General features: G+C 40.3%; 2 protein-coding genes across 11 annotated transcripts in view; one reads left to right on the top strand and one right to left on the bottom strand.

Moving 5' to 3' along the window:
* The window catches only part of dmd (dystrophin), a 322,537-nt gene extending 307,765 nt beyond the window's left edge, over positions 1-14,772 (top strand). For 6 of the 10 annotated variants that reach the window (XM_067583225.1, XM_067583219.1, XM_067583218.1 and 3 more), the window contains 6 exons: positions 2,456-2,521; positions 4,654-4,812; positions 7,173-7,416; positions 8,681-8,795; positions 9,087-9,176; positions 11,590-14,772. In XM_067583225.1, coding sequence (XP_067439326.1) covers positions 2,456-2,521; positions 4,654-4,812; positions 7,173-7,416; positions 8,681-8,795; positions 9,087-9,176; positions 11,590-11,708 — 793 coding nt within the window. In that variant the 3' untranslated portion in view covers positions 11,709-14,772. Of the gene's footprint in view, positions 1-2,455; positions 2,522-4,653; positions 4,813-7,172; positions 7,417-8,680; positions 8,796-9,086; positions 9,177-10,347; positions 10,374-11,589 lie in introns of all 10 variants that reach the window. The other 4 variants (XM_067583224.1, XM_067583221.1, XM_067583222.1 and 1 more) reach the window with 2 other exon arrangements.
* Positions 14,773-16,206: 1,434 nt separating this feature from the next.
* LOC137177464 (adenosine receptor A1-like) lies at positions 16,207-18,035 on the bottom strand. The gene is made up of 5 exons (XM_067583801.1): positions 17,829-18,035; positions 17,521-17,655; positions 17,191-17,375; positions 16,794-16,966; positions 16,207-16,487 (listed from the first exon to the last, which is right to left on the bottom strand). Exons 1-5 carry the CDS (start codon positions 18,006-18,008, stop codon positions 16,207-16,209), a joined length of 954 nt encoding a protein of 317 aa, XP_067439902.1. The 5' UTR covers positions 18,009-18,035.
* Positions 18,036-18,354: the final 319 nt, after the last annotated feature.

Raw genomic sequence — 18,354 nt, 5'->3', positions numbered from 1 at the left:
TACCTTTTAACAGCAAAAACAACTCATGCTATATGAATATTCCAGTTATTTATGGCTGTATATGTCAGTGCTTTGAAAGACGTTTATGCACGATTGTTGATTATTTTGAGATGGACAATGGGATACCTTGACAACAGTTTTTATTATCAACATTTGACATTTTATGTGAATATTTCTTTCAAGTAAAAGACATCACTGCAGGGATTTCACATGGAAGTAAAACAGTACTCAAGCTAACTTCCAGCCAGTAGCGGTGTTGGTTTAAATGCTAAATGTGCTGAAACTAATTTTCCAGCTCAGTCAGGTAATAATGAAGATGAAGAATGATGTAAGGCTAAAGTAAAATGTCAAGATATCCCTTTGCATACTGTAGAAACTGAATTTGTACACATGATAAAGTGATGCATTGACTTTTTGGTGAATAAGCGCTCTGCAGTGAGAGTCCAGTATATGCATATGCTAATGCATTTGAGGTGTTGCTTGTACCATTCAGTGCGCCAGCATGTACGCTCCAAAGCCTCATCGATACTGGACTCAAAAGAGAGAGAAAACCCATCAATATTGTTGTGGTGCCACACTGAGTCAATCAGAGCTTATTCACCAAAACATTTCAGTGTTCTTCCAGTTTGCAGTGATCCCAGAAACCCACCGCTGAGGGACAAGAAGCAGTCAAATCAATCAAACAATGAGTCAATCAAGCAGTCGATCAATCAGTCATTTAATCAGTCAGTCAGGCACTGTTGGCATTCCTCAGTGGAGTCCGTGTGAGGTCTGAGCCACAGGCTGAGTGTTTGATCCCTGGCAGAGTGTTTGACACCACTCACTGTTGCCTTGAGCTAACCCACATTAATACACACCAACACATACTGACGGACACACACATGCTGAGTCACACTCCCCGCTCCAGGCCCTGTTCTCTCAGCCAGCCCCTGTCGCGTCTAGATCTAGCGGATTCCAGATACCATCCAGCAGATTAAAGGAAGGTGGTAGGGTGAAGAAGTAACATAATTAAGCCTTGGGTGAGCTGATGGCTTCCAGGACGCGAGGTTATCTCTTGTTTCTGTAGCGCACAGCAGCTTATGAGTACAAATACACCTGCCTGGGCAGATGCTGCTTAAATGCACACTACCCCAAAATCTCGATACTTTCTGGGCAGACACTCCGACCATCAGGAAAGTGATCTTGAGGTGATAGCAACATGGCAATTTCTCTCATAGATCTGTTTGAGAAACACAGCCAGAGGGCATGTTTACATGGTTCCTCTTAGTGGCCAAACACTGGTTTCTTTAACGTTAAAAGGATACTTCCAGTCATTTAGGGGTTTGACTAATTAAACAATACATCTTGCAGTATGCTAGAGCTGCAGTCTGCAAGTTAGATATTTTCTGACTTAACTCAAGGTCAAAGATTATAATCCACAGACATCACTGTCAACACTTTTCAGCAGAGCTACTTTCTAGAGGAAACAGTCTCTATGAAACTGTTGACAGTGGTGTCTGTGAGTCATCCTGACACTATTAGGACACAAAATTCTTTTCACCTCCACTGTATCGGAGTGGCAACAGAAATGTCAGAGGATGATATTTCAAAATGTAATAATACTGGGAAAATGTATTTTTAATTTCATGCAGCCTTTAAGCTAAGCTCTCCTTCAATCTTCCCGTTTAACTTTCATCAAAAAAGCAAATAAGTTTCCATGAAAAGAATTCAAAAACTAACTTCAGTGCTATTTTTTAAGAAGCCAGTGTTTGTCCATTAAAAGCTCCTCTTTACTGATGCAGTGTCCCTGTGTTTGGCATATATTGTCATTATATTTTAGAGCCACATTACATGCAGTAATCTTACAGTCTTTGTGACCAACACACCAGAGATTCAGCCAGCGACGACTGTAAATCAGTTACAGAGGCGGCTGCACAAAGTGAGACATATTAAATTGAAAACCAATTAGCAGTGTTATGTGTTGAAGGTCTGCCACTCATTACTTTCATAAGGCAGCTTTCAAGGCAATATTAGCCGACTTGTATAAAATACAAAGATGCCAGATACTGTAGGTGCTGCTTGAGTTTGTAGTGTTTCAGTTGTAAACACTTTCAAATAGGCTGCAGACAGTGTGTGGTTGTATTCCTGCCGCTGTTTGCACACAATTAGTGTTGTGTAACACCAGGCCTCCTTTTTTTCATTCTGTAAGAAGCAGCTTCTACACAGATGGAATTTGCAAGGTTAAATAAGCCATCACAGGAAACACGAAGCCTGAAAGTGGGTTTGGCAAAGTTTCATTTCAAGTTGAGTGTTTTCATATCGATCTGCACATCAGGTTACACTCTGAAAAGCCCTGAATCATTGCAGTAACAAATATGAATTCTGTTTTGAGGTGGATTTTCCCTCTAGAATAATCTGCTAACTGCTGGACCTTTTGGTTTTGGGACTGACTGCTCTGTTTCTTCCCCCTCCGCAGGTTAGCAGAAATGGAGAATCGTAATGGCTCTTATCTGAATGACAGTATCTCACCCAATGAGAGCATGTGAGAACCGCTTTTTGTTTGCTTGTTTGTTTGTTTGTTGTTTTTTTGTTTTGCCAACCTTCTCACTCACTGATTGGCCGGCTATGTGTGAACTGGCTCTGTTGTCTTTGTTTCCATTGGCTGGTTGTGATATATGTCAGTGACTGTTAGACTATTCTGGAGACAAGCTCATATTATGGATTTATTCTTGTTTGAATTATCATATCCTACATAAACATAAACATAGCTCTGTATAGTTGAGCAGAACATAGTTGATAATATCAGCACATCTCACATGATATATTCATGTTGTCCTCAGGGGTAAGATTTTCTGATACGATGTATATATGCAATAATAGACTGTATTTGTCCTCCGTCACACTTCTTATCACAAAGTAGCATTCATGTATTCATATATATTTGTAATCTGTTTAAAGTCATCACTGTGACCATGCATTTGCTTTCTCTGATTCCCCTTTCTAAAAAAAATATATTGTATTTAGCACCTGCAAAGAGATTCTTTTAAACACGGAACAGAGAGAGGGACATAAACAAACTGGCAGGTGTTGAGTTGATGACAATCTTGGCCTATGTGAGCATTACTCAATTTCTCTGCGTATACTCCTGAAACCGCTGTTACTGTAATTTTGAAAAGCCAGAGCCTCCAGTTGAAACTCACAAATTCTGTTAAGGTTTTTATTTTGTGTATCGGTGTTACTGATCACCTGCAGCACTCTAAACTCTACAACATAGCCATTTGATCATTTTGAATAAAGGAGGCAAACATTAATATAGAAAATGCTCTACACTGTTTATCACATTTATTGCTTCCAGCTACAGGTTGAAATCATTATAAATTTAAACCCATCAGATATTTTGACTAGTCAGGCAAAATAAAAATAAAAAATAAGACATCACTTTTTTAACTTTTGATATTTCTAAATTAAATAATAAACAACAAGACGCTTAATCTGCTCTGTTTTAAACTCCTGACACACACAGACTCTCATGATACTGACAGCCAGCTGTCTTGAAGCTTGTTACCACTACATGCCAGTTTACAGTCAATCAGCACAGTGAAATAGAAAAATAAAAAACATAAAAAACAGCATTACAAGGAAATTAGGAGGTAACAAAAATACACAGTAGCTGTTAATGTCTAGTCTTCCTGTCTGAAAATATAAATTCTGTGAAGCTAGAAGCATGCAAATGAAGGGAAAATAACACAAAATGTTCCATAAAACTTGAGTTGAACAAATGTGGACAGTAAACAACACTCAGAAGTTGCCATCACAATTGCTAATAGAGCATCAAGCCCAAAGATTAGTATGTATTTTAGTATGTTATGTATCTCATATTCATGTCTGTGTGCGTTCTGTGTTTCGCCTCGCTGCAACATGAATATCATTCAGGGATAATAAGAGTAAAAGTTTGAACAACTAGCATGTATGAAAGATGCACATTGAATTTAACCTGCTAGATAAAAAGCCCATAATTAAAATAAAAAGTAAAGAATTTCTCCAGTGTAACACATCAACATAACTTGTAAAATGCAGCTTGGTTGATGAAGCATAAAAGATGAGCAGAGAGCACCCAGGGGCCATTTTGAACCGGGCCAGCTACACTCCCTTCCCATAATGAGTTTTACTTTCAAGTCAGCAGTTATCTTGAAGGGGATTTGTTGTTTAAGCAGCACATATCTGCAGCTCTGTTAGTATTCAGAATGGAGGATTGGCCGAGCTGAAAGTGGCGCGGTGAACACAGCAGCATCTAAATACCTGGCTTTATTAAAACCCTCCCAAACATCTCGGGCCGCGCGCCTCAACGCTCACACTTGGCAGAGCGTAGCCAATTGAATCGCTCCAAAATCCAGCGTTCCAAATAGAGTTCAGGACAAATGTGTTGTGAAGACGACACCCTGGCCCTCTCTCTGTCCCTGCTGTGTTTTACACTCTTCTTCTGTGGTGCAGTCCTGTGTCACTGCTGCTGTTTCATCCACTTGCTGATTTTCTTTTTCTCCATTTTCCTCCTCTGTGTGTGTGTGTGTGTGTGTGTGTGTGTGTGTGTGTGTATGCATTTTTGCAACCATGTGAATGTGTGTATGTCTGCCCATCACTGGTGGGTGTGTTTGGCGTGTGTGTGTGCGTTTGCAGCGATGACGAGCACATGTTGATCCAGCACTACTGCCAGTCTCTGAACCAAGGCTCTCCTCTCAGCCAGCCCCGTAGCCCAGCCCAGATCCTCATCTCCATGGAAACGGAGGAGAAGGGAGAGCTGGAGAGGGTCCTCAATGACCTGGAGCAGGAGAACAGGTCAGTGGCATCATTTATTTACCCCAGTTATCTTAACTGGGCTCTAACTTAAATAGGATCAGTTGCCCAAAGTGACCTGATTTTCATAAACAACAAGCAGCTTGCAGCTTCCAAATAGTTTGTGTATTTCTTGAAACTGTATATTCAGTTTTAGGCGTCCTTAAAGTGAGACTGTAACTTGAGCTCGGTACTGAAAGTGCAATAAAACCCTCACAAGTAAAAAGCCAATAAGAGTAATTTATTAAAACCCCTGTTCATCAAGCTTACATTATAGAAAAGTGATATGTTCAACTGATTTGTCTATTGTCTCCTACCATTATCTGTTTATCCCGATTATCCAGGGATCTTAACATTAGTCTAATTCTTGTTGACTTTCTGGCTGAGAAACCAGCCCCTCCCCCCTCCACCAGCTGTACCTTCCAGGCAGTGAATCTGTTCACATCATCAGCATAGGGAGGATGACAGAGGACATGATGGATGAGTGACAGTGACTGATTTCACTATGTTCAATCTACACTTAGTGTTTTTATGTCCAGAATCTTATTTCATTTATTGAGATTGTAGGTTTGTACAGTGCCTTGCATTCACCCTCCGTGGACTTTTTCACATTTTGCTCTGTTATAACCTGGAATTCATTTTACTGGGCTTTTTACCATTTGATTAACAGAACATGCATAGTGCTTTCATGGTGTAAAATACTTTTTGTTGTGACACAAACAAAAAAAGCAAACATCTGTTGAATGTAACAATTCACCCCCTGAGTCAATACTCAGTAAAACCACCTTTAACTGCAAACACAGCAGCAAGTCTTTTGGGGTATGTCTCTGCCAGCTTTGCACATCTACAGACTGCAATTTTTGCCCATTCATCCTGGCAAATAACTCAAGCTCAGTCAGACTGCATGGAGACAGTCTGTGAACAGCAATTTTCAAGTCTCGCCACAGATTCTCAATTGGATTGAGGTCTGGGCCTTTCTTAAGACATTAACATTCTTTGCCTTAAAACATTCCAGTGTAGTTGTGGCTGTAAGGGTCATTGTCCTGCTGGAAGGTGAACCTCTGCCCCTGTCTCACTTACAGACTGAAACAGGTTTTCTTCAAGAATTGCCTCGTATTTGGCTCCATCCATCTTGCCCTCCACCCTGACCAGTCTCCCAGTACCTGCTGATGAAAAGCATCCTCACAGCATGATGCTGCCTCGCCGTGTTTCACTCAGGATGATGTGCAGTGTTGGCTTTCTCGCCACACATAGCGTTTTGCACTAGGGCCAAAAAGTTCAATTTCGGTCTCATCTGACCAGAGTACCTTCCTCCACATGTGTGCTGTGTCTCCCACATGACTTGTGGCAAACTCCAAATGGGATTTCTCATGACTTCTTTTCAGCAACAGCTTTCTTCTCACCACTCTTCCATAAAGGCCAGATTTGTGGAGTGCACGACTAATAGTTGTCACTTTAGGTGGATTAGTATTAATGCTGCTCTGTGAGATATTCAAAGCTTAGGATATGTTTTTATAACCTAACCCTGCTGTGTACTTTTCCACAAGTTTATTCCAGACCTGTTTGGTGAGCTTCTTGGTCTTCATGATGTTTGTTTAGTAATGTTCTCAAACAAACTCTGAGGTATGCACAGAACAGGTGTATTTATATTGAGGTGAATAATATATACACAGGTGGACTCTATTTAACTAACTATGTGACCTCTGAAGGCACGTGGTTGCACTTATTTAGCCTTATTTAGGGCTTTCACAGCAAAGGGGGTGAATACATATGCACTCAACACTTTTCAGATTTTTATTTTGAAAACCATGTAATATTTCCCCCCAACTTCTAAATGACGGACTATTTTGTGTTGGTCCGTTACATACAACCCCAATAAAATCCATTTAATTTATGATTGTAACATGACAAAACTTGGAAGTGTCTGCAGGGGTGAATACTTATGCGAGCATACCAATAAGGATTATCAATAAGAGTAGTATTATTGATAAAATCCTAACAATACCCATCCCTTCTTGTGACTAGTGACACTAGTGAAGGCTTAATAAACGTACAATTAATACACAGCTTACATAAAACTCATATCACCCAACTAGCCTTGTTTAACTGTTGCACTCTTTTCTGTCATCTACTGTTTATATCTCTCTGCTTTAGTTTATTATTATGATTTGTTGATTCTAAAGGAAAAAGATAAGTGTACTTTAGCTGGTGTGTTATATTTACTGTATAATTTATCGGTTTTGCTAGGTTCTCTTCGACAATCAATAAAACAAAAGTTCAGCTTCTGTCCTAAGCAGTGAGAGTTTAATATTTCACACGGTGCTAGAAGCAGTCGATTGATTCCTCCGCTGTCCTCTCTGCAGGAAGCTCCAATCCGAGTACGACCGTCTGAAGAAGGCCCACGACAGGAAGGGCTTGTCCCCGCTGCCGTCGCCCCCGGAGATGCTCCCGGTGTCACCGCAGAGCGCACGCGACGCCGAGCTAATCGCAGAGGCCAAACTGCTGCGACAGCACAAAGGTCGTCTGGAAGCCCGAATGCAGATCCTGGAGGACCACAACAAACAGCTGGAGTCCCAACTGCACAGGCTGAGACAGCTACTGGAGCAGGTACATGTAATGAGTATACTTTGATCCAGATTACATACATCCGTTCACTTGTTTATCATTTTTTTAATTGACAAATATAAAGGTTGCTCTTCTCCTTTTCCACTAAGCCCTCGTTCCAAACATCATCAGGTTTTTTCTGTGCGTGTTAAATCAGTCTAATGTTTCACTTCATCTGTTATTCAGTCATATTACACAAGTAACAGAATGCAACTTTTATATTTGCATGTTAAGTTTTGCATAACACAGTGTTAGATTTTGTTGAAGGGCTTGGGGCCTGCTGTGAGTGGGTTTGTGATGTTAGGGCAGATCATCTGCTTAATTAGTGATAGTGAAAACAGGTGTGCATCATTAGGCGCTGTAGGCAGTGAGTGACTCTGCACTGTTATGATGTGGGAGGATAGGTAAAACTGTTCTGGAGAATATTACATTCTGTTAAATTTGGTGCATTCATAGCTGTGTATGTGAGCATAGAAAATACTATGAAATTATATACAAGCATTTGTCTTTTACTCATAATTGCTGCAAATCTGATGATGAGGGACCATTATTCACGAGCACTGACTAGTGACTTTAGACCTGTCAGGTGTAGGTTTTGACAACCCTCTGATATATTATTAAATACAGCATATCAGACTCTGTCAGTCCTGGACTTATTTATATCATTGTCCCTGATGTCCCTGATGAGTCCATCAACTCTAGTAGTTGGTTCATTTCTTTACCACATCCTGAGTTGAAAATAAGACCGTAAATGTCTGATTTTGACCTGTATCTTGTTGTCCTCAAATCAAATATTCACCAAACAAAACATAAAAAGTTATTTAAAAGTCTCTCAATTTGATCATGTGAGTTTGTCAAACCTGAGTAAAGCTGCTTCAAATCCCTCGCTAGGCTGTTATGATCAAAAAAGATGAAAAAACCATCTCTTCCCAGGCAGGACTCAAACCAGGGATGATGCAGTTCAAGTCCAGCTGGGGAACTTTGTTGCGTTTGGTTCTCCATCTTTCTCTCTACATACAATAAAAAGCTCAGTCTCAAAGTCTCAGAGTTGACATGAACTCAGAGCTCAGACTTCGCTGCTTCCTCCACACTGTCTGACTGACTGCCAGTAACAGCTGACAGAGTATCTGGCCAACTCCCCAGTCCCACACATACACTCCACTTCCCTTTTGACTCTTCTAATTAAGCTGGGTGGCACGGTTGCCAATTTGTTGTGTATCTAATGTGTGTGTGTGTGTGTGTGTGTGTGTGTGTGTGTGTGTCTCAGACGGATTCCAAGGTGAACGGCACAGCTCTGTCCTCTCCCTCCACCTCGTCCCAGCGCTCCGACTCCTCCCTCCCTCTGCTCCGTGTGGCTGCCAGCCAGACTACTGATACAATGGGTAAGAATACACACACACACACACACTCTCCCACTTAAATCCTTTAATTTGCATCCACCCTTTTAAAAGCATGGAGGATATAAATAGAGTGTGATTTCACAGCTTGCAGAGACCACGCTGTTGGACGTTGTTTGACATCAGACTACAATGCTCTGTTACATAACATATTGTGTTCACACTTCCCAAACACTTAACCAATGTGACTTGGCATTATTTTACTAGCGAGGATTCTGAAAGTAGAAAAAGCTTCATCTCTCTCTCTTTGCCCCCCCCCCCCCCTTCCTGTTCCAGGTGATGATGAGCTGTCCAGCCCTTCCCAAGATGCATCTGGGCTGGAGGAAGTGATGGAACAGCTCAACAATTCTTTCCCTCATAGCCAGGGTATGGAATGTCAATTTGTTTTTGTAAACAATATCCAGTTTTTATTTCATTTCAGGCAGAGAAGTCAGATAAGTATCTGCAGTGATAAAGTATCTTTGCTCAGACAGTCGTCCCGTTCCTGGAGGCAGAAAGGATCTGATTTGTTGTGATCTGATTAAAGTTCTGTTTTTTCCTTGGAAGGATAAAAGAATGTTTTTGAATTTAACCTTTTAAGTGAAGCTTTCCTTTAGGCTATCAACTATGAGAAAATATAAAAGTTAGACATTTTGAGCTCATTAAAAGTGTAACTCGTCTAATTAGCAAACATTAACGGTGGGGGTGTCTTATATAAGCTCTACAGGTGGCTGTAGCCTAAAGAAAGCAGGTTATGAAAGGTGCATACTGTTCTCTGCCACAGTGAGTTTTATTCACCCAATAAACTTTATTTTATTCATGTATTTACAGCCTATAATCATCTCTATATAGTGCTTCTTATTGGTGCTGGATTACAGTTGCAATTGCAAAGTAATGTTCTGCTGCACTGTAAACAGACACAACAGCTGCTCTTTTGCTGCATTTCTGACAAAGTAGCTGTTCAAGGATGTTTGCTGGACTGTTAAACCGCACCAGATGTTACCATGGTAACCACAGGTGTCACCAGATCTCCCGAGATATCAATCTTAAGGATTAAAATTTTCAGTCACGTTCAGGAGAGCATCACCAGTCATACACCGACTCTCTGATGAGAACTTTTCATGTTTGTCCTAAAATAGAACAAAGTAAATAATAAGAAGAAAAATCAATATTTAAAAATAAGCAAAAATAAGTTAAATTAAATATGTAAACAATAAGTAAATAAATGAAAAAAGGGGAAGAAAAAGAGAGCTTTTGTTGATAAAGTGTCAGAATGTAGCTGTTGGAGCCTTGGTCCTTCATTAGATGTTATCTGTGTCACCCTCGTTTCAAGGCGCTCCATCATGCTCTATACCAATATATGTGAGAGTGGAAAGGTTGTATATTGTATTTTTTATGCTCTCACTAAACTGTTTTGCAGTGTATTATAGCTGTTAGCCTTAAGTGAAGCGTTTCTTGCCCTTCAGACATCTCTCTTCCTCTCCATTACTGAGACAAGGCTGATTTTTCCTCTTTCTTCCTTTCTTTTCTTCTTTTCCTCCTTTTCTCCATGAGCCAGGAGGGAGAAGGGGACACCCATGAAAGGTTAGTGGCTCAACTTTCTCTTTCCACCTTCTTCCTTGTTTTCCACCTCTCTGTGTATTCCCACTGCACAAGCATCACATCTGTACCACCTCTGGCCACCAGCATCACCATCTGTACTTCAGCTAGAACATACATAGTAAAGTCATAATAAACAGAATTGGATGAATATTGATATTGAATTTTTTGGCTCTGTTATAGCCAATAGAAGTGTGCACAAAGCATCCAGCAGAGAGACATTATGGCAGAGTGGAGACGTCACGGTACAGTGATGCAGTGGAAAAAAGCAAATATCTGCCAACCCCTCCTCCTTCAGTCTTTAATTTCCTCTCCCTTCTCTGTCCTGTCTCACACCGCTGCTCTCTTCTTCACAGCGGGGAGTAGAGTGTGTGTTACTGTTGCAGCCTGCCATGTGTGTCTGTGTGTACATTTCACACTGTGTGAATGTTACACTTGAATGAGGTTCACAGTAAGATGCAGCCACAATTTAATGTGATAGAAATTGTTTTGTGGAACATTGTTTCTTAAACATGAATTTCTTATGGGTTAACATTAAAAAAAAACATCCGACAACGTTTCCTGTATGTGAGAATAGTTTTGACTAAAAAACTAAAAAAGTATATTTATTTGTGATATAATTTAGAGCAGAATCTGAGTTAAATAATGAATTTTAACACATGGCTGTTTGTCTCTTTGTGTTCTAATTCAGCACACTGAGGGAGCTATTGTAGACTGATAACCAGACTGAAATGCCATGTTGTTTTCACTACACTGATGTTTTTATTTTATTATTTTTTTTATTCAGAGATGTGGGCAGAGATTTAGAGATCTGAAACTGAGCTGATATAAAACTTACACAAAGGGAAGGAAGTTGGCTTGACTTTAATGTTTTATGATGCAAATAGCATCATAGGGTTGTTTTTGTAAGGCTGCAGGCAGAACATGCTGCATAGTGCACGACAAATCACTGTTTGGCTACACTTCATAAATCACACTTGGTCACACTAGAAACACTTTTTTTGGAATCTCAACATCCACAGCCCTTCATAATGTTACATTAGTTTACCTTACGCAGACCAACCTATCTGTTGGTCTGCGTCGTGAAAAAAAAGGTTGTCAATAGATATTTTTCGTGGCATTGTCACTTTTCCTGTCATATGTCTGTCAGCTTGTGTTAACCTGCAGTGTGCATCACTACTACTTCTCTCTCTCTCTCCAGGTCCCAGCATTGGCAGTTTGTTCCACATGGCCGATGATCTGGGCCGCGCCATGGAGTCACTGGTCAACGTGATGACAGACGAGCAGAGCGCCGAACAGCACGAGGCCCTGCCCTTCTGATCCCGCCCCTGCCCAACCTTACTTCCTGCCTCCTCCCTCCCTCCTTCCTCCCCCTCCCTCCCTACCTATCGCATGCTTTTCTAGTCAAAACAACTGGATTGGAAACACAGTTTACAAAGAGAATATATAACGTCTATTTTTGTGAAGGATTGCGGTTCCAGCAACGACGCGTAAAAAACAAAAGAAAAAAAAAACATTATAACTTGTAGATTTCAGTAGTTTCTTAAAACGTCCTGAAGTTGTTTTATTATTAACAGAGGCTGGTTTTTAAACTTCTATGCAATTGTATAAAACAGGAGTGGGGGGGGGAGGGGGGAGACAAAGAAAGATGAGATACAAATAAGTGTGTTCAGTGTGGTCGTATATTTGCCATCTCTTTGTAATTTGGGGAAACAGCAAAAGCATTTCAGACATTTGTATCAAAAAAAGAATGATTGTAAATCATAAGGGTGCTTTCTAAGAGGAAAATGTCTTTCTATAACAGCGTACACTACTGTCAAGGTAATGCAGGCATCCTGGATCTTTACAGTACGTTGTCTGTGAGACTGTGTGTGAGTTTGTGTATGACTGTGTGAGTTTGTGTGTGACTGTGTGTGTGTGTGTGTGTGAGAGAGAGAGAGAGACAGAGAGTGTGTGTGGTGGTGCCTAACTTCCACATAACATTACAGCTTTTTTTTTTTTTGCTTTGGCTGACAAACCTCATGTTATATTTGAATTATTCAATCATTTACTCATCCGTCCGCCCGTCCATCCATCCATCCATCCATCTATTCATCTTCCCCATTGTTAACATCTCTATGGCAACAGATTTTATACCTGTATTTGTTTTCAGCTCAGTGTACTGTGTGCACAGACAGACAGAGTAAAAGGCGCGATTCAGAACTGAGACATGTCAACAAGGTCACTTGAAACATAATGCATGGAATAGGAAATTATTAGATGCACATCATTTGTTATTAGTCATTTAAAAAAAAACTAAGCTTAAATCTTTTTTTTTTTCTTGAACAGTGCAAAAACAATCCATGAAATGGTGATAAAGTACAAACTGTGAGTAGTATCCATGTTATTTTTTAATAACAGAAAAGTTCAACCTGCATTTACCATGGCCTGTCCCTGTTTGAAATATTATTATTATATTTTAGGCCACAAGCAAGTATTTATTGGCATTATCTTCCAGACTTGATGTAAATGTTACTTTACTCAAACAGCTGTGAGAAAAGCTGCAACTGAGCTGAGTCATAGTATGTTTGGCCATGCATATTCAAAGAGGTACTCCAGTGATTTAGTGTTGCTCTTCCATAAAGCTGCGCTAAGAGACAGACTGAAAAAGAAAGATCAAAATCAAAGCAGCAGAGGCTGAGATATGCTGACTTTTAGCTCCAGAACTGTTGGATACTGCCTATGATAACCCTGACTAGAGTTACACAGTATCATACAACTGTTTAGATATGTTGAGTAGCATTTCCCATGAGGAGTAAAAGGTCTTCATGTGTAAAGTCATTAGGAGTGTACCCAGCTATTAATGCTATGGAGCAATGTTTTTAAGAGTCAAGTTAATAAATTGCAGATTGTTTTATGCTATTCCACTCATTGACAGTTGGTGGCGGTCCGCGCCAAGTAACGTAGCAATGCACAAACAAAGGCAGTGAAGAAGAAGACTACAAGCTAACAAAAATGGTAATAAATAAGGCAGGTTTCCAGTCCTTCAAAATATGGATTCTGAATATGATCTCTGAGGAAGGAAATATATTCAACATGTTTTTTTAGTCCTTAAGAATACACACAATGTGATTTGGTGAAAAACTATAATCATGACCTTGTTTACCAAAACAAAATTCCACAGATACCTTTAACTGATGTTTCAAGTGGCTTCTTCAGTCACAGATGTGAAAATAAGGTCTTCTCAGTTTTCTCTGTAGCCAGCATAAGTTTGTTAATTTGATGACTATCCTTGTAGAAGAAGATTAGAGCTGCATTTTTTATGTCATCTTCAGTTCTGCATCGGGCCTTGACAGAATCTTTGAAAAATACATTTTGGAGTGCAGTTGGATGCAAAAAGCAAATCTTCCTGATTCTTGCACTGACATGTAAAGTGAGGATTTTAATTCTATCACTAAGATGCTCTGAAAGTGTCTTTTTAAGGCCTGTTGAGTACATACAGTACACTGTATTGGTTTATAAGTTGACAGTCTCTCCCTGTCAAAAGTACTGTAAGAGGAACTTAGAGGAATGTTTTATGAATTTTTAATTAGAATCTGAGCACTACAGTGTTACAAGGCTGCTAGCTTGAGATTATTTTTGAGGAACAAATATTTGAGTTCTAGGAAGCCCAGTAACGCAAGCTCTACCTCGTGTGAATTGTCCAAGTCTGGTTTGGAGACAATTTCTCTACTGTACTCAATCCTGCACTCCTCTCAGATTGTTGATTATTAATTGATTATTACTGGCTGATTGATTCACGTCAGATATCCTAATCGCTCCGTACATGTTCTACTGCACTGTAGGAGCCTCAAATCTGAATGTTTTAGATGCATTCACTGCATTTCTCATCTATATCAGAGATTTTATATGACTCAAGTATAAAAACATTTTACACAAATCAAATGAATCAGTGTGCACTACTGTCATACCTGGAACATACTAGATATTGTTTTCTGTGTGTGTTCATTCTAAGAGTGTTACATTTTGTCTTTGGTTAAAAGGGTATTTTGTTTTGTGCTGTGTGAGGTGTTACGATATTAGCATGTGTGACTAAATAAAATCCATCCTAATTTAATGTATAACCACTCAGAGAAGTCCGCGGTGAGCATCACGGCGTTATACACACGTGTGTTTTTGCCATCATATTCTTGCAGCATGATCCAAGAGGTTTTCGTTTTGATCCAGACACTGAATTTGATTGATTTCTTTGTTTGTTTTTTTCATTTCTAACTTTTCATTGTCACATCATTTTTCCAATGACGCGTCAATACTTCACAACATATCAGATTCCACCAAATATATGCCTTACTACTGTATTATAAAATGCTTTACTGTATATCAATAAAGCACGCAGTTATGTTGAGTTGACTCGCCTCTTTGATTTGCTGTTTATTTTTTCACCAGGATTAGATTAAATGCTTGGTATAAATGCACAAACACATTTAACAATAGTGTTAAAAATCTATTGCATAGAAAATCTTTTTACTGTACAACTCAATTATACAACTTTTACAGTGACAGGACAAGAACACTCATATTCTTGGTGTACAATGAAAACAATTATATGGATGTATAAAAATGAAATAAAACACTAAATTAATTTTTCTAAAGTAGAAGAAAATATTTCCACAGAAACTGAAGTGTTTTCTGAAAACCACTGATGTCAGCTGTTGTCAAACTGATGTTTGTCTTTAAGTCTCTTGACATTCTGCTTCAGAGTAGAAGCAACAGCTTAGTGTCACTTTAATACAATATTTTTTATTCATTTATTTTTTCAAGTGAAAATTTGCTGATCTGGTGAAATATATACACATCAACTGTGTTATACAATATAATAAATTACTGTACCTCTGCTGGAGCCCTTTCGTTTTTTTAAAGGCACATTCTTTTTTTTTTTTTCTCACCACTGCAAAAAGTTGTAAATACTTTATTGACATGGTATCACCTTATAAAGTTGTTATGGAAAACTAGTTAGCAAACAGTTGCTTATTTCCACATCCAGCAGACACAGAACAACATTATTCATTTGGAATCATGCCCATGTCCACCTGATGAAAGGAAGTACAATATTCACTCTGGCTCTGTAGCTGTTTATTGCCTCACTACGTTCACCAGCTAGTTGTGAACTTTGACAGTCTGCTGCTGGAAACAAGTCTAATGAGAGAGCTGAAACTGAACTAAACAATAAAGTTATAAGCTATAAAAATCAAAACAACGAGCTGAAAGAAGCTAAAAAGCTGTGTAGCGCTGAGGGGAAACTGCCTAGCTGGTCATAATTCTCTGTGGGTTCTCTGCTACGAGTGACACCTTTCACATTAGACATGGTCATTTGATCTGTTGTCAATGGAAAATATTAATTGGAGCAGCTTAAATGATACAGTATACCTGTGTAAAAGGAACCACAGCATTATAAGCAAGTATACTCTGTCTCTAAGCTGTTAAAATATAAATTTCCCTCTTTTGGTTTCTGATTTTTTTGCCAAAGGATAACAAGTCATTTATAGAGCAGATGTGTATGCTGTAGTAGACAAATGCAATTTAATTTCAGCTGGGCTTCAATTATGACAAGCTGTACATGAAGCAGATCAGTGCTTGAGGTGGGGAATTGTGGGTAGGCATGGTTGTAGTCCTTATTTTACAACACTGAAGAGTCACTGCAGTCTTCCACTTTGATCAAAGTTACTTGAAGCTTCTTTATCAGAAGTCATTCTACAAATAATTAGACTGAGTCAAAGTTTTGGACCACTCATCTCTTAGAAGTTTTATGCATTCTAGCTCTGACCCTCAGCACTAAGCTCTAACATTTTGCCCTAAAGCTCCACATTCCTCTCCACATGCTTATCAGAGTGTGTCTGAACGACCTCATCTTGTATGCGTATAGAATTGGATTGAGGGCTGAGTTGGCGTGCGAAAGCAAGATGGCTGAAAGTGTGAGCGTCATGGGCACCTCACACTGCGGACAGAGCAGCAGGACACAGTTGATGATGTGGATGGGCATCCAGCACACCATGAAGAGGAACAGGACCATGAACAAGGAGATGGCCTTCTGCAGCTCGTGGCGGGTGCGGGCGTTGGATTTGGCCTGGTTGGACTCTCCTGGACGGGGATCAGCAGGGTCAAGGCTGGTAGAAGCAGCTGAGGCCATCCTGATCCCTGGTTTTGGAAAGACAGTGGTAGTCTCTGTATCAATAAGAGACCCAAAGCTAGACTCTTCCCTGGCTCTATTTAAAACCCTCCCTTCAGCCTCACATCTACTCTTCATTTCCTTGGATTGTTGGCCAGTTCCTCTTCCTGCCCCCGTGTCTGCTCCACCTCCTGCGCTTCCCCCAGCAGATGAAACTCCAGTGTCCTCTGTCACAGTCCCAGAGCTCCCACAGCCAGCAGCTGTGTTCCCCGCGGTGCCCCTGGCCACAGCGATGCGTCTGAGCTGGCGGCGGACGGTGAGGAAGATGTGGCCATAGATGACGAACATGGCCACCAGCGGCACCAGCAGGCAGCAGAAGAAGTTGAAGTAGACCATGTAGCTCATGTCCACCACACAGGTGAAGATGCAGTAGCTGGAATGACAGCAGGGGGGCGATGTGATATTTTCCTGCCTTCATTCATTCATCCATTCATGCATTCATTAATCTCTCAATTTTGGGGTATCCTGTATTCGTATCAGTCATTCATCTATGAACACCATTCCCTTGCTGACTTCCCATTCACTCATTCATCTACTCAGTTATCCATTCATCCGTCCATTCTCCCTCCTCTCCACAACATCCTCTTAGAGTCTTACTTTGAGTCTGCTGGTTGTCTCTTCCAGTCCATGAGTGGCACAGATCCAGAGATGACTCCCAGGCCCCAGGTGACCAGCAGGGCCAGCCAGGCATTCCTGGGGCTCATGATACGCTGGTACTGGAAGGGCAGGAGGATCGCCACGTAGCGCTCCGCTGCTACCGCCAGCAGGCTCAGGATGGAGCTCTGGCAGAAAGAGGAGCATTTTTCAAGAATCACATTAAAAACATAATTGCATGCAATGTTCACTGTCCTGCCCTGCAGAAATCCACCTTAATTATCAGAACTCATTAAATTCTTTATCCATTATAGTCTCTGTAAATGCTGGTACCTGTGTGAGCACCATCAGGATGCTGAGCAGCACCAGACAGAGGGGCAAGTCATGGCGAGGTCGACCCAGGTCTGTCAGCACGGCGCAGGGAATGGCCACCAAGCCCACGAGGATGTCAGACACCGCCAATGATACCTTCACACACACATTACTCCTTTAGAAATGTACTTTTAATTTTCCTAAACCACATATGTATACATATATTTTAGTCTAAAACACAAAATGTGTAATACATTTCATTCATTACTGTATATTTGAACAGGCTGTATATACTGTACACCTGGCAGGAATAAAACAGATTTCCTCACCAGGAAGTAATTGGTGATAGTGCGCAGCTCCTTGTTTCTGGTAACAGCCAGGCAGACCAGGATGTTGCCCATGATGGCAAACACAGCGATAATGAGCTCGCTGGCAATATAAAACCCTTTAAAACTGGGTTGGAATCCATACGGCATCTCTGCTGTACAGCCTCCAGGTGTCACATTCATGATGACAGGGTTACAGATATTCCACAGTTATGGAAAACCTGTATACACGATATAGATTTTGTCTTAGAACTACTAATTGACCCTGTGATGAATATCAAGCTTCTGGTGCAAATATAATACTGTATAAGGATAATATTTTAAAGCAAGAATGCACAAAGCACTGCAGTAAACAAACTGAAAGAGAACAGCCTCTTGTTCACATTTTCAAATAAATGGAAAGAAACTTCGTCCACCATCATGCTTGTAGGCCCACTCCTTAAAATCTCTGAGCACAGAGAAACTTTCCACTTTCAGCAGATGAATGTTAAAACAAACTCTGCACATACATCAATTTGTACAGTGAAGC

The sequence above is a fragment of the Thunnus thynnus genome, chromosome 24 (genome assembly GCF_963924715.1).
Source record: "Thunnus thynnus chromosome 24, fThuThy2.1, whole genome shotgun sequence".
NCBI lineage: Eukaryota > Metazoa > Chordata > Actinopteri > Scombriformes > Scombridae > Thunnus > Thunnus thynnus.
Note: the sequence above shows the minus strand (reverse complement) of the source record. Positions and strands in the feature narration are given on the sequence as shown.